This window comes from Vulpes lagopus, chromosome 11 (assembly GCF_018345385.1).
Source record: "Vulpes lagopus strain Blue_001 chromosome 11, ASM1834538v1, whole genome shotgun sequence".
NCBI lineage: Eukaryota > Metazoa > Chordata > Mammalia > Carnivora > Canidae > Vulpes > Vulpes lagopus.
In genome coordinates this window covers 86,517,709-86,535,182 of record NC_054834.1, presented here as the reverse complement: position 1 = coordinate 86,535,182, position 17,474 = coordinate 86,517,709, and the positions used below count along the sequence as shown (strand labels likewise).

The following is a 17,474-nucleotide window of genomic DNA, read 5'->3' as shown; positions in this document are numbered from 1 at the left end:
TACTAAAGAGACACTTTAGCTGATTTTTAAAAGATAAAGGCATTTTTGTCAGGCAGATAAGGGGGCAAAGTGGTAGTTTAGTTGCAAGTATTAAGGCAGGAGCCTATTTGGTGCAAGATATTAGCTGGACCCAGAGCAAGACTGAATACTAAATTACCAAGCTACTGATTTTATTCTCCTAACAATCCAAATGCCTAGAAAGAAAACTTCTAATATCTGAGACAGGACTGAAAATCTTGATGTGAAAAGGTTGGACTTCTAGAAATTACAGAAAAAAAATATATATATATAATCCTTAACATTGAAGATATGTAAACCAGTGGACTGGACAAATTAGGGACTGACAAAACGATCTGAAAAAAAATACACAGAACATAGCATTGAATGACAAGGATGGGAAAAATAAGAAATAGATTTTTTTTAAGATTTTATTTATTTATTTATTTTGAGAGGAAGGGAGATAAGGAGAGAGAGAGGGCACAAGTAAGGGGTAGAGGCAGAGGGAGAGGAAAAAGCAGACTCTCCGCTGAGCAGGGAGCCCAAAACAGGGCTCCATTCCAGGACCCCAGGATCATGACCTGAGCTGAAGGCAGACACAACTAACTGACTGAGCTTCCCAGGTATCCCTGATATAGGTAATTTTTTTAAATGAGGGTAATATGATGTAGTCTAACATATACCAAAATGCATTTTTGGAGGATAGGACAGAAAAAACGAGGAAGGTGAAAATAATAGGTGAAAAATTTCCAGAATTGATAAAACACATGAATCCACAGATTCAGGAATCACAATGAATCACAAACAGGATAATTAAAGAAAAATTCACACCTCTACATATCATGTGGAGTCACAGAACAACACATTTTTAAAGCAGCAAAGGAAAAAGAAAAGATTACCTCCAAAGGAATGTCAAACTTACAATGATAGAGGCCAGAAGACAGTAACATAATACCTTCAGAATGCTGAGGAAAGAGTATTGTAAAAAAACAAAAACAAAACTACAAAACTATTGTAAATCCAGAAGTAGATACCCAGCAAAGTTATCATTCAAGAAACCCACTTCAGACAAATAGAAACTGAAAGAATTTATTCCCAAGGCATCCTTTGTAAAAGGACTTCAAAGTATATACTTCAGAATAAAAATGATCCCAGAAAGATGTCTGAGATGCACAAAGGAATCCTGAGCCTAGAAACTGAAGGACATGAACAAATATAAAGAAAATAAAAATGTGTTTAAAAACTAACTTCATGATTTCTAAGAATCCTTCTAGTTGTACAGTAGTTGATTTTTTATATTGTTTTCTACTTCAGTATAAATAAGGGTTATTTTTGGTCTGTATTCATGTAGCTCTCTGTGCTTTAGCCTAAGATAATAACATTCATAACTCTTCCATATATCAATACTTTCTCCACTCCTGTCACCCCAAATCCTGATAGCTTTACTGACATACTCTAGACATATAATATCAATTAGTACCAACTATAAGAAGATAAATGTATATGTATACATTTTAAAATATAATTAGCACTTTTATCCTTTTTAAAAATTTTTATTTAAATGTTATTTAATTAACATGTAGTATATTATTAGTTTCAGGGGTAGAATTTAGTGATTCATTAGTTGCATATAACACTCAGAGCTCATTACATCAAGTGCCCTTCTTAATGCCCATCACCCAGTTACTGCATCCTCCCACCTCCTCTCCATCAACACTCAATTTGTTTCCTAGAGTTAAGAGTCTTCTATGGTTTGTGTAACTCTCTGTTTTCATCTTATTTTATTTTTCCTTCCCTATGTTTATCTGTTTCATTTCTTAAATTCCACATAGAATGAAATCATGTTATATTTGCCTTTCTCTGACTGACTTATTTCGCTTAGCATAAAACTCTCTAGTTCTATCCACATCATTGCAAATGGTAAGAGTTCATTCTTTTTAATGGCTGAATAATATTCCACATCTTTATTGTTTCATCTGTTGATGGACAGCTAGACTCTTTCTATAGTTTGGTTATTGTGGACACTGCTGCTATAAACATTGGGGTGCATGTGCCCCTTTGAATCACTACATTTGTATCTTCTGAATAAATATCTAATAGTGCAATTGCTGGATCACAGGGTAGTTCTATTTTTAATTTTTTGAGGAACTTCCATACTGTTTTCTAGAGTTGCTGCACCAATTTGTATTCCCATCAACAGTGTAAGAGGGTTCCCCTTTCTCCACATCCTCACCAATATCTGTTGTTTCTTGAGTTGTTAATTTTAGCCATTCTGACTGATGTGAGGTGGTATCTCATTTTGGTTTTTATTTTTTTTTTTTTAAGATTGTATTTCTTTATTTGAGAGAGAGAGAGCACAAGCACGGGAGGGGGAAGGGCACTGTGATAGGGAGAGGGACAAGCAGACTCTCTGCTGAGTGCAGAGCCCAATGCAGGGACAATCCTAGGACTCCCAAGACCATAACTTGAACCCATGACCCTAGCCGAAGTCAGATGTTCAACTGAGTAAGCCACCCAGGAGCCCCTAATTAGTAATTTTTTATCCTTTCTATAGTAAACATTTGTTCATTATAAATTTGTAAGAATCTACTAAATTAGAGCACTACATAAGTATTTGGCTTTCTCATCATAAATTAGGACAGATCTGAGTTGGCCTACATACACAATAGTCAATTATATTAATTATTTAAACAGAAATAAGCTCATCGTGTCTGTATTTTAATGACTTATAGGGGAGGTGGGCTTGGATATTCAATAATTAGATGGAAAGAAGTTTCCTAATATAAACAAAACCAAATGAGCCAGATGATGGGGATAATAAAATAATATATATGGCATGATGGATTAAATAAATAGAAAAAATTCAAGATATTTTTAGATAACAAAAATGATACTGAGGAGTAAGAAATATAAAACATTAGAAGATGATAAGAAATAAGCAGTGAAAGGAAATACTTCAAGTATACCCATGAGTTATGAAAAGTGTAGTGTTTAAGTACTTAAAAAGCAAAGTAAGCAAGTCTAACTGGTTTGGTGATTTTTATCTTTAACCTCAGAGATTGTTTATTAGTGATAAGCTTCATAATGTCATTAATAAAATGGTAGAAATCTGTTTAGTGATGCAACTTTTTTAAAAAGCTAACATCTATTATATTTAATTACTTTAAGCAAAGTGATTTTCCTATACAAATACCAAAAATGTGGTAAAGGGACTGGAGATGACCACTTTATTTACTTTCCCCTTTAGATCTAAAAAAGAACAAAACCAACCAACCAAAAACACTTGAGCTCTTAAATTTTCTAATTATCTCAAAATTCAAGGGATATTTAGAAAGGAAATTACAATGCCCTAAACATGGGGAAAATTGGGGGAAAAAAGAAACAGGAAATGAAAAAATGCCAAAAGATGAGTAAAAATGTGTAGTTGACCCTTTAATGACACAGGTTTGAACTGTGTGAGTCTACTTATATGAGATATTTTTTCAATAAATTCTGCAAATGTATATTCTCTGCCCTATGATTTTCTTAATAACATTTTCTTTTCTCTACTTTACTTTTGTAAGATAATTGACTGATTATATTATCAGTAAGGATGCTGGTCAACAGTAAGCTATCAGTAGCTAAATTTGGGGGAAGTCAAAAGTTATACATGGATTATCAACTATGCATGGGAATTAGTACCCCAACCCCTGCAATGTTCAACTCTCTTAAGAAGATGGATAACTTCTTAAATTTCCTCAACTAATTATTCCCTTCACAAGGTCAAAGACTATTATTTGTTCAATTTGCTCAAATGATGTTCGATTGAGATGTTAGAATTTCCTCTACTACTTAGAAGAATCAAACTCCAATTATTAGAAATGTATGTGAATAATCTGTTCCTCTATTTATTAGATAAGAGAAATGGCCAAAACTGATTTATAGCTAGCATTATAGCTATAAATATTTCTTAGTTACTAAGTTCATGAGCTATCAATAGGCACTTAGGAAAGGTCCATAAGGGGAAGCAGAATAGTAGCTAAGAAATTCTGTAAAACCAACCAGCAGGGTTCATACCCAATTCTGATACTTACTACTTACTTAACCATGTGACTTTGAGCAAGTTCTTTCTGCCTCAATTTCCTCAAATGCAAAATGGGGATTACTGTATGTACTTTATATGTTTTTTATGAAGATTAAATGAGTTAGTTACATGTTGCTAACATGCTTAGAACAGTACCTAGGAGTTCTACATTAGTATTAGTTAAGTAAATACACTTTATCTTATATAATCCTTCAAACAGTTCTAGAAAACAGATATTTTTATCCCTACCTCAAAGATAAGGAATCTGAAGTTCAGTTAAGACAGGTTCAATGACTTGCCCAAGAATATAGCTTGCTCAACTAATATGAGGCAGAATTAGGATCTGAATCAAATTTTATATGACTTTAAAATTCATGTTCTCTGTGACATATTGCTTCATTTTCTCAAAGCTTAACCATTTTTCTCCCAATTTTAACATACCACATATATAACATTAATAGTAACAATAGATATTTTAGATAGAAAAAATTAAATGGAATTCAAGCCCTCTTTTTCAAATCTTACAATTTTCTACATTTTCCTCAAACCTATATAAGAACATATATTCACATAAAGTTATGTATTTTGATTTTTTAATATTAAAGTGTAGTTATTAAGAGAACTCATAATAGCATGTTGTCCTTTTTCACCTCTTGGATACAAGAAATATATTAACATTTCTCGGGCCCTTGTAGTAACTAGTGATAAGCAAAAGTGCTGGTGTGTCACACCTGGGACAAAGTACAGAAAATGAGTGTGACTTCTTTATGCTCCTCTTCTCCAGCTAGCAGAGACCAAGGAGATCAGGTGGTCCAGCTATAAAAGCTTTTGTTAATCTAAATTCCTGAGTGACTGTGTGGAAGAGAAGTTCCCAATCTCAGCCTTGACCCACTTTATTATATTTATTGTATGAAGCTACTGAGATTTTGGAGTTGATATTGTAGCATATTTTAGCCCATCCTAACAAGAAAACAAACATTTTTATATTCATACTTTTCCAAATTATACTATCTAGTGGTTATATATTTTAAAAGGTTGATGCTATGTAGTTTAATTAATCCTTCCTGTGGTATTAGCCACTTAGATTTTTATCCTATTTCTCACTAATATAGATAATTTCTCAATATTCATATTTGTAGAGATTAAATGTTGGAAAATTCAACAGAAGAATATAGGTAAATAAATTACTGTCTTTGCATCAAAACAATGAGCACAATTGGGTAGTTGTTTAAAAGTACTCCTTTAAAATGCAATAGAATGGTAGAACATACTTTTTTTAATGAAATGAAGATAGGCCTTAAAAGAAGAACTCAAGAAAATAGAGAGTAAAGAATAGATTCTTTGGTGCAGGAATAGCTAAGTAAGAGCAGAGATTTCAAAAGGAAAAGGGATGAAAATAATGGAACTTTGAGAAAAACCAATGAAAAATATCTAAAAGAAGAGGTCAACGTTTTGGGAAAAAAAAGAATGAAAAAAAAATATAGATGCCCCAACACATAATTATAACTATGTGAACAAAGAAAGGTTAATTTTGGTTTAAGATTTAAAAATTGGAAATATCAGAATAATAGACCTGGAGTATGGCTTCTGGGAGGACTGTAAAATCATCCAACCAATGATCCTTTAATTTAAAAAAAAAAAGGATTTTATTTATTTATTTGACAGAGAGAACACTAGAAGGAGAAGCCACAGAGGGAGAAGGAGAAGCAGACTCCCCGAGGAGCAGGGGATCCAATATGGGGCTCGATTCCAGGACTCTGAGATCATGACCTGAGCTGAAGACAGACACAGGATCCTTATTTTAAAGATGAGAACCGACGCTGGGTGGCTCAGCCTTGAGTGCCTGTCTTCGGCCCAGGGCATGATCCTGGAGTGCCAGGATCAAGTCCCACATCCAGCTTCCTGCATGGATCCTGCTTCTCGGTCTGCCTATGTCTCTGCCTCTCTCTCTTTCTCTGTGTCTCTCATAAGTAAATAAAATCTTAAAAAATAAATAAACATGAGAAAATTCAGGTCCCCAAAAAGTCAAGACAAAAATCTCAGGTATTCACACAGCACAGCATCCATTTCCTCTCTACTTCAGATTCCCCCATCTTCTTGAGATTGTGACAGAAATCAGTCCAAGCTTGCAGAACACAAACCAAACCAAGAAATGAATGAATATGACATTGAAGATAAGCTTTTCTCATTTTAGGCAGATAATCAGTTTTCCTAAATCCATGATGACAATGAAAAGGATCAGAGAAGGATTCACAATTGCCAAATTGCTAAATTGCCTGCTTTTGAGATGCAAAATCTATTAACATTGACTGTGTAGTAGCTGTATTTGTCATTTAAAATGTGAAAACATTTAGGGGCACCTGGCTCAGGCTGTTAAGCCTCTGATTTAGGCTGAGGTCATGATCTCAGGGTCCTGGGATTGGCAGGGAGTCTGCTTCTCCCTCTCCCTTTGCCCCTCCCCCAGCTTGTGTTTTCTCTCTCTCTCTCTCTCTCTCTCTCTCTCAAATAAATAAATATAATCTTCAAAAAATAATTTTTAAAAAGTGAAAACATTTAAAAGAAAATCCAGCTAATTATGAGCTGGTCATCTCTGATGAATAAAAGTACTTTTAATAGATAAAATATGAACTTTATATACATGAAAATTTATATAAAAATTTATTTTCTTAAATAATAGTAACTTGGAAAAAATAATGGTCACTTGGAAAAGAATACTTAAAAATGCATTGTATATGTATACTTCATTTATTTCTAAGTTTCTAGAGAATTTTCAAGGAGGGAAGAGAAATAGGAAGAACAAAGAAAGACGTAAGATTTCAAATTCTATAGAAACATTACATCTTCGTGACTTAGTCAATCAAATGATTGGCAAGGGGCCTGATATAGTTAGCTATCAATACGCTAACATCAAGTAACTGAAAAGTACTGATTGGCATTATTCTTTGAAGGAGACACATCTTTAAGGCAAAAAGCCATTATTTATAAGTGAAACAATGTCTTTTAGCCACATATTTAGTGATTAGTGTTTATCCCAGCTTAATTTTATTGTGCTTGGTTCCTCTTTGTCACAGAGGTGTTTTACAAACAATTTCAATTTTTATAATTGTTAATTAATATTATATTAACATATCATTTTTAATTAATATTAATTGTTAATTAATATTATATTAATATATCATTATATTATATATATATATATATAAATTTAGTGAGTGAGTGAATGAATGAGACCAAAATCTGCCTCCCTATGATTTCAACTCCATTTGTTTTATTTCTTTCCCATTCTGGAGCTATATATCTATTGGAAAGAATGCAATACCACTAACTGATACTTAAACTGAATCTTAAAGAACAAATAGGATTATCAAGGTGAATAAAAAGAAGAGTATTCCATACAAATGGCACAAGTTGTACAAAAGCATGTGATATCAATGATTTCAAAAGATATAAATCCCCACTCTTTTTTAATGTGACAGGTTTTTTTTTTTCTTTAGACATCCCAAATGATTATAACATCCTGGTGAAGAAGGCATTAATACTATTACTTTTATTGTAATTTGGTATGAGGAAATAAGATACATCCAAGCTTTACAGTAAGGCAGTAGTAGAGCTAGAACTAGAACTAAAAACTTTGGTTTTCTGATGGCAATCTGAATGATCAATCACTGGGTAATTTTAACTCTACATTCTGAAACAGTCTCTTAACTGTCTGATTTTTCTCATCCTTGCATATAATTGCAATAATAAGAAGAACTAATCAAAAAAAAGGAAAAAAAGAACAGAAGAAGAAAGAGAACTAACACTCATTGTAAGGTTTGCAATGTGCCAGGCATAGTGCTAGAACTCAATAGAAATCTTCAATAACAGGTAAGTATTCTGAGATTTAAAGAGGCTCAGAAACCTTCCCAGAACCCTCAGCTATTAAGGGGTAGAGAATAGTCTGAAAGCAGGTCAGTACTCTTAACCAGTATGAGACACTGCAAAGACATTATAGTAGTTAACCCTAAATCTATAATTCCTTAATTTAATTTTAGAATACTTAAGTCTGGTTCCACCCTACTTATATACCTCAGGTGATGTAAATTCCTAATGGTGTCCAAAGTGACCTAGGCTATATTTTTACATAAACTTTTCATATTAATTCCCCATTTTGTTATTCAACAAAAATTTATTAAGAGTTACTATGTGCCAGGCACTGTATTTGTGTTAGCTTTAAAGAAATAAGACACTGCTTTTGCCCTTAAGCAGTTCATAGTGAAGACAGGAAAAATCAATGACTGTAATACAGAATGTATTGGGCTTCACTTAAGGTAAATACTGGAATCAAGAGAAACATTAGGGAAAAACATCTAATTCATTCTGAAGGAATAAGGGAATGTTTCAATAGGAGGCAATGCTTAATCTAAATGAATCTTGAGGCATAATAAAGAGTGAGTCAGACAAAAACAAAGAGAAATGAGGAGCCAAAGGCATTATATGCAAAAAGGACAGTATTTTAAAAGGTTTGAGAGAGTCTGTCTCTATCTAATAGAATTTAGACTAAGTTTAACTCAAGATGGCTAAGTTTCAAAATCACTTCCTCATTCCACAAAAAAATTACAAATAAAACTACCATATGATGCAACATTTCCACTTCTGAGTATATATCCAAAAGAAATAAAATCACTATCTCAAAGAACTATCTGCACTCCTCTGTTCATTGTCAAATTATTCACAATATGCAAGATAGGGAAATAACCTAAGTGCCCAATGGTAGATAAATGGATAAAATAAATATAATGGAATATTACTCAGCCATGAGAAAGAAAGAAATCTTCCATTTGTGCCAACATGGATGGACTGAGGGCATTATGCTAAGTGACATAAAGCAGTCAGAGGAAGACAAATACTATATGTTCTCACTTATCTGAACTCTGAACATTATCTTGAAAAAAATTATAAATTAGTACATGATTTTCAAATAGTACATTGCACCAATTAGAGAAGATTGAGATGAAATTATGAGAAATATTATGATGATAATAACTAGAATTTATTGTGCACTATGGCAGGATTTATGCTAATGACTTTACATGTATTTTTTATGTAGTGGAAGAGAAATCAAAAAAGTGTATGATGAAAGTAAGCTAACACCTCTTCTGTGAGGTCTTCCACAGCAGTTTCAGTTCACCTTGACATCTCTTATCTCAATTTGGCATTTAGGAAATACTAACTTACACGTGACTATCTAATTCAAGTGTATATGACCCTAAGCAATATAACACAGTGATTAAGAGCAAGAGCTTTAGAGCTAGATTTTCTGGCTTGAGTCCCATATCATCCTAACATTTGCTAGCAATTTTAATCTTAGGCAAGCTACTTAGTGTCTTAGTATACTACATACAATTAAAGTATGTATATGTGTATACACACACATATACACTAAATATAGGTGTATGTATGCATATGTGTGCTAAACATGTGTTTGTATATACATAAGTTCCTAATGTAAGTGGGAAGTAATAATTAATATTTGTTAAGCTATACCTTGTTTCAGTGCCTTACTTGTATTGATTAATTCAATCAATTCTCATTAGAACTCTAGAGAGTAATAATTTAGCATCACTATTTTACAGATGACAATACTGAGGAAAATGGAGATCAGGTAATGTTCCTGAAATAAATACTGCCCGTGAAGTGTAAAATAAGGGATCCAAACAAGGGATCCAGCACAAAAACTCTAGCTGTTAACTACTATGTTATGCTGCCTCCCTCTATACTATGCAATGACTCAAATTCTTTTGAGATTGAATGAAAAATCTTCTTAAAAAAAGAAGATTTTTTTTTTTGTTTGTTTTGTTTTCACTTTGTCTTTATTTGAGAACAAACGCATTATAAAAAGTCACCCTGCACAACTGAAGCAAGCTCACGGAAGCACGGCTGTGACACACCCACTCTGGTCAGGGGTGGCTACTGCAGAGCTGAACCCGGGACCCCAACAAACGAGGGCAGCGAGAGGGGCCACATTCCCTGGGTGGTACAGTCAGTTGAGCAACCAACTCTTGGTCATGATCTCAACCTTGTGAGATGGAGCCCCATGTCGGGCTCCACGCTCTCTCCCTCTGCCTCTGCCCCTCCCACTTGTGCGCTCTCTCTCTCTCTCTCTCTAAAATAAATAAATAAATATTTTTAAAAAATGGATAGAAGTATATGTACACACTTATATGCAGCACATCTTGCAATGTACTTCATTGAAACTAGGCTCTTTTGCTTTTTAGAAACAAGAGTTTAATAAAGAAATATTTTCAATATTACCCTTTTTAAAGAGGGGGGTGAGGACATCACTAAATGTCTTTTACTTACTTTTCTTCTTGAAAAAAAAAGGTTTAAAGTTTTAAAAGTTTTAAAGCAACGCAAAGTCCAATGATCTCTTAAGTTTTTTCCCAGAAATGGATCTGATTCTAAAACAAGGACTAAAATTGTGTTGGGTCCCTACTACAAAATGACTCTTTCCCAGGCAATGTGAAGCATAAAGGTTAATAACAACAACCTCACAAGAACTAGAAAATGGGGTTTTCAAGTAATTTAGACTTCTACAGAAAGAAACGGAATATTGTCAATTATATGGGTCTGCTAAAAATAAAGCCAGAAGAGTTACTGTGCCCAATTTCATTTTTACTCTCTTGTGGTATTCCATGGGTTTCACGTCTGACATACTTTATATGGATAATGTGCTAAGTAAGAGTATTCAATTACAATTTTTTCACAATTCCCATGCACAAATATCCTCTTCCTGGGTCTGATAACAAAGTCACACCCCAGCTGTCACATCTAAAGGAAATCTGCTCTTGGATGTTACCCAGATTTTTTACTAACCATAGGCAATATTGAAATGCTCTGGTGCATGGAAGAGATTTAAAGGCAATATTAAAAGTATTTAGCAATGATGGTTTACTGTATCATTTCTAAATGAACAAAGAGTAAAGCTAAAACAACCCCATGACTTCCATTATTATCAATAGCATTTCTATTTCCAATTTTCCCTAAAGCAAAGTCCTTATTATCCAAATATTCACCATAGTGACATGTATATTCATTGTATTAAAATGATCCCTCTAGATTATCCTTGGTCTAGGAAATGTCAAAAATAAAGCCAAAGCTAAATCAGATTACCTACCAATAAAATAGAGTTTACATCAAGGACAAGCAGGAGGTCTCTTAGGATCTGAAATCTAGGACTTTTGAGTGGTTGTGGATAGACAGAAATGCTCTCACGTGCAATTTTGATAGAGAATTTTATTAAAATCCTTCATTTTGCTTCTACCCCCTACCTTGTCCACTAACCACTAAATCTACTCAGGAATTTAATTTTCATTTTCAAAGTCTCAAGAGGGTTAGAGTTCTAAGAATGACTGCAAAATATAGGTGCTGCTCTTTTGTTTTCTTTTTCTTCCAAGAAGAAGTAGATCAGCACAGAAATGTTCTCAGTTTATAAATCATAATCTACCATTCAAGACCCTGTACTATCTAGTCCCAACAAACCTTCCTGTGTTAGCCTGAATTACCCCCACCAGACTACAGCCAAAATGAACTACTCCATACTTTTCAAACGTATTATTTGCTTTCTGTTTCCCCGTTGCTGTTAATGTTGTTTCTTCTGCCCAAAATGACCTTTCCCCTTCTTGGCCAGTCTTCAAGGTCTACCTCAAATGCTAATTTTTCCAAACTTCCCTAACTCCTCATGTAGCCTCCCCTCTCTTCTACCTACCCAGGTTGAAATACTCTGCTTACTGAATTAACAGCAGAACAATTTGAGCTCTTTCTTCTCTCTTTTGAATCGTTAAGAATCTCACTACTTTCTACATTCTGATGCAGTTACTTGTATTTAGTGTTTACGACTCACTACTTGTGACTTTGAAGCAAAGACCTATTAGTCTTTATATCTTTGCCCAATGCTATGCTCACTAGAACATCACAGGATTTTGTGGGATTTTTGTTTGTTTGAAGAAATTGCATTGTACTGAGATTCGAGTGACCCTGTGCCAATGTGGGGGAAATAGTTGCATGTTGAGGAAATTGCTCAAGAGAATAGAACTAAAATGCAAAGATATCATAAAATGTAACATTTAGGCATTTATACTTCATCCAAATATCAAATTACTCACTTGGACTCTGGAGCTTGAGAGAACAACATGGGTTTGAAGGGGATGGGTCCATTTATATGTGGATACTTTTGAAATAAATACAGTACAGTACTACAGATATATTTTCTCTTCCTCATGATTTTCTTAACATTTTCTTTTCTCTAGCTTACTTTGTGGTAAGAACACAGTATGTAATATATATAACAGATAAAATAGGTGTTAATTGACTGTTTATGTTATCAGTAAGACTTCAGCCAACAGTAGGCTCTGGGTAGTTAAGTTTTAGGGAAGTCAAAGTTATGTACAGATTTTCAACTGTGCAAGGTGTCAGCAACCCTAACTACACCCCGCCCATTGCTCAGGGGTCACCTATAGATGTTTTTACATTAATAAACACTAGCAATTCAAAATAGCATACTCTATCAAATAGGGACGTAAATTGTTCTATTCATATACAGTATTGTATTTATAACACATGTCATTTTAGTCTTTCATCTAGAATAAAAATATTTATTAACAAATAAAATTTAAAATAAAACTAAGACAAATAAAACAAGTTGTGTTTAACTTTCAGTGAAGGTTTTTGTCCTGGACATTTTTAATGATTAAAAAATAACTCAGATCATTACATCTAAGCTATAACTTCTCTATTATTTTTTTAAACTTGGATTTTTTTTCTCCTAAATTTTAATCTTCAACTACAACTAAAGAAGATCTGCCAATGTCCAGTAATCTTTTTTGTCACTAATGAAGTGGTTGGTATAATACAAGAAAGCAAAGAATCTATACACAGACTACTAATAAAAGTTTAAGTCAGCCTAATAACTAGATGCAAAAAAAAAAACTTTAAACATAACACTTTTCATCAAATCACAATTCCTATAATCAGTAAATATTAGAATTTAATCAGATATAGGATGTCCTTCTTTGTTTGCATTTTTATAGCCAGCTTCATTTCAGTGTACCATTTGTTTTTTACTGAATTCCTTATTTGATAAGGAGAATAAAGAAGAGGTAATGAAACTAAACTGCATGACTACCATTACCAACACGTGCCAATAACCCATCTTAGCTTATAGAGTATACACTAATGTTTTGTCAACAAAAAATTTGGGGAATAATGTTCTTGTTATATACCAGGTAGTCTTATAAATAATTTATATACATTATCTCACTTGGTCTTAACAATAACTTTTTGAGGCAGGTACCATTAGTATCTCTAAATTACAAATAATGAAATTGATACCCAGAAAGGTTAAGTAACTTGCCCAAGATCATATAGCTGGTAAGGGGTATAGCTAAGTCTGAACCCAGTAAGCATGGAAGCCCAGATTCTTAACCACCTTACTTACCACCTCTTACTGCAGCCAGCTAGCTATTATAAACCAGAAGAATTTGCAATATCAATTTTCTGTTGCTCTAATACAAGGAAACAAGCATTTTTGAGACACTATTGGGCAACATGCCCCAGTTTAGGATTCTGTGGGAAAAAAGGCTTTTCCATTTGCTCTCCCACCTCCCTGCTACTGTCAGTCAGCATACTGGTATGAAGGAGAAAAGAAGTGGTGCCTGGAGGTCCAATAGCTAGCTGGCTAAAACCTACATCCATACAAGTCCTTTTTCTCAAAATGTGAAGTGAATCCTATCCTCCCATTTTATTGAAAAAAACTCTCTAGTGACCTAGTTAGCATCAAACACTCCTAAACTTTCTACTCTTTATTTCCAAAGTTTAATCCCTATGAAGTCAAAGCTCCCTTCCATAATACGTAATTAGATTGGACCTGGTCTCATCCCTGTTTTAACCTGATTCTTGAGGTCCTTGCTTCTGTTTCCTGCCAATGAGCTAGATCCATCTTATTCTCAACATCAACTGCCAACTACAGCTAACAAAACATACAAAATTATTTTATTGATTCACAGTTTATAATGCCTTGTTATAGCAAAATATGCATTATAAAATAATTTGATACAGTCAAAATTATGAAATAATTATACAGTTTGATCCAATCTTTTATTTCTCTAATACCAAGAAATGTACATGAAAAGAAAAAGAGTTATATGTAACTTATCCAAGGATTCATCGGTTTATATGAAGTTAAAACTGATTGTAGCATACCATCTTTGAAACGCCAATTCAAAACGTAAGCATGGCTTATTGTGTACATTTTCTTATAATCTCCTTGAAAGCAAGAAACAACTTTTTCTTCTCTGTATTTCTCACAACACCAAATACAGCATTGTGCAAATGATCAGCTTCTACATAATGCTGACCAAATTGAACAATTACTCAAATAGTTACTTATAGACAGCTTACCAATAGAAACCTTTATGATTGTGTAAAATAGTAAAGACAGAGGCAGCCATTGTAAAAAGCAGATGACCAATCATTACCGGGCAGATTTACAATCAACTCCATCCAAAAAGGTCAAGATCATCTTGCTGCATACGGAAAAAGGTTGACATTAAATTTAACTGTCTGTGACATTATAACCAATCTTTACTTTTTAAGGTAATACATTTTGACATAGCAACAGAGAGAAATTTTTTTGTGATTTGTGACAGAAATGACAATTCTAAGGCAGTAATTTTTTCACCTTACAAAATTACTGGGAAATCTGTAAAGTGCTACTCAAGGAAAGTAACCAAAAATCTTTACGGTTTAGTTCCTCTGAAAGGTCATAAATACGGTGAAAAATAGCAGAATGCTGTAAAACCAATACCTAGAGGAATCCCAAAGCAATGCCAAAAAACAGAATGTACTCATAGCGACTAATACATGCAAATACTGGAAATAAATTCTAACAGATTAAACAGGTTTTGTAGCAACTAAAAGGTATATTCAAATCATTCCAAAACTAATCAAGCTTAAGAATATGGCAATCTTCCCTTCTAATAAGAATATAAGCTGGCTAAGTAGCCTGAATAACATATAAATTATAGCCAATATCAGTAGGTATAATTTTTAATGTGTTTTTAATTAAAAAGAAGAAACTAACCCCTTAACTGAATTAAATCACTGATTTAGACTCCCAATTCTGTATTCTGATAAACATATTCATTTTTATTACTATAGCATCACCCTCATGAGGTATTACGTCCTAACCATACTACAGAATCATGAAGACAAAACCATCTTTCTGTTGAGAAAGGCTGCAACATTCTTCTTTTACTCATTGAATATGCAATACCTAGTCAAGTATCTGACAAATCCTCTAAAATTAAGGAAGAATTAATTATGCGTAATCTAAAAAAATGAAATATCTTTTCAAAACTGGAATGTCGAACACAGGCACGTTTTCTTGCCCAAGTATGTAATTCTGAGGAAATGCTATACAAAACAAAGTTAAATGCATTATAACTCGATAAAAATAGTTTAAAATAAATACCAGAGCTTCAGGATAAAATGGACATATAAATCCAAATTCCTTGCTGTGACGATTCTCTACTCTTTGTAATTAACATGCATAATGTAGTCAAGTCTTTTCATTTTGAAAATGAAAGTAAGCTAATGCGGAGTATCTCCGGATCAGAAAAATCTTAAGCTTAAATGTCACATGCATTCTTTGTAAAAAAACAAAAGCAAAAACAAAAAACAGATTTATCATCTGCTTTCAGCTATAAACAATGCCTTAGGCAGGTATCTACATTAAGAGGACCAAGAGCATCATTATTTCAATAGATCTGAGAAATGCTTTAAATGTTTGCCTTTTAAAACAGTTCAGATACTGAAATACAAATTTCAGGAAATCAGCTTATAGCTCAGATTCTGGTAAACATGATTCTAACTTGAATCAAACTTGAATTGCTGTGTGGTTACACACTACAATGGTGGCAATATTTCTGTTCTTAAGAAATTCCAGACAAAAAATCTTTTTATTATGTCACTATCTATAAGAAGCTAGCTAGCTATGATGTATCTTTCTCAGTTTGAACAAATTATGCAATTTTTATCATTCGAAATAAGAAATGCAATTTGTACAGAATCAGGCTTAATCTGGAAAAATCTGTAGAGCCCCAAACCTTGCTTTTAATCACAAAAAAGAATCTCTTTCCTTACTCCCCACATCCCAAAAAAAGAAAGCTAAAGTAAACACGAACTCACACACACACATTTCTAAAATTCATATTGTTCAGCTGTTGTCTATTTCTATAAATATCACTTGTTCAAATATCCTAAGAAAAATCTGATAATAATAAACAATTACATTGATTAATATATTCTACACGACTAAGAGCTAGAAAAAGCAGTAACCCTACAATCTAATAGTATCATCATAATTCATGAGGTCATACCTGATGACTTAGAGATTGAAAAGGCTCACAGGTTCCAGACTGCATGACCTTTCTATTTCCAGAAACCCCTAAAGATTGCATTTCCTGTCTTATAAAAGATAATCACAGCCATCTCTATGTCTCAGCATCTTCAGGGCTAGTGAAGAAAACATCAAACAGCAGATCTGTCCCATCAGTATCTGTTTAAGCCATCAAGAAGATACAAAATTTCATATATTGTTTATCGTCTCCTCTTTGCAGTTACAAACACCCAGTATTAAGGGAGGATGACACAGTTGTATTTGCTGAGGCTGCTAATGCTGTCTGAAAACAGTAAGCTTACTGCTTGGAGCAATTCTGTATCATCCAAACAGAGAATGAGCCACATCCTTTAGGTTTCCCACTTCTGCTACTATAAAAATGTCACTTGCCAAAAAGAGTTTAATGTTGTCAATCCTTTAAAAAATAAGCAATGTTCTACTTAATTAAGTATCCAATGTGTCTGCTGAAAATGCCATGTTAAAATATCAATTCTTAATTATTAGTCAGGATTTTTCTACATGATTAAGCTTTAGTATAATGATTTAATAAGCAAATTGTACTCTCTTTTAAAAGAATCTTTCCTCCAAACCATATGTATCATTATTCATCCAACCCATCAAAATTAGAAGTCCTAAATATGAAAAATTTTTATTCTAGCAATCTTTGAAAACTGCGTTTAACAGTTGATAAATAGATAAGTGCATATTTAGACTTTAATTCTCTATAACTTCATTTTTTAAAGATTTATTTATTTATTTATTTATTTATTTATTTATTTATTTATTCGGAGGAAAGGGAAAGGGGCAGAAGGAGAGAAAAAGAAGGGGCCTTTTAAGCCCAATGCAGGGGTCCATCTCACAGCCCTGAGATCACAATCTGAGCCAAAACCAAGAGTTGGACACTTAACTGGGCCACCGAGGGGCCTCCCAAGAACTTCATTTTTATTTCATATTCTTTAGACCAACATGCTTCAAATC

General features: G+C 33.3%; 1 protein-coding gene across 6 annotated transcripts in view; it reads right to left on the bottom strand.

Moving 5' to 3' along the window:
• SLC4A10 (solute carrier family 4 member 10) overlaps positions 1–17,474 on the bottom strand; it is a 295,705-nt gene that overhangs the window by 202,009 nt on the left and 76,222 nt on the right. For 4 of the 6 annotated variants that reach the window (XM_041723549.1, XM_041723546.1, XM_041723550.1 and 1 more), the window contains exon 1: positions 16,477–16,557. The exons of the other annotated variants lie outside the window; for them this stretch is intronic. In XM_041723549.1, coding sequence (XP_041579483.1) covers positions 16,477–16,557 — 81 coding nt within the window. Of the gene's footprint in view, positions 1–16,476; positions 16,558–17,474 lie in introns of those variants that run through there. 6 annotated transcript variants of the gene reach the window in all.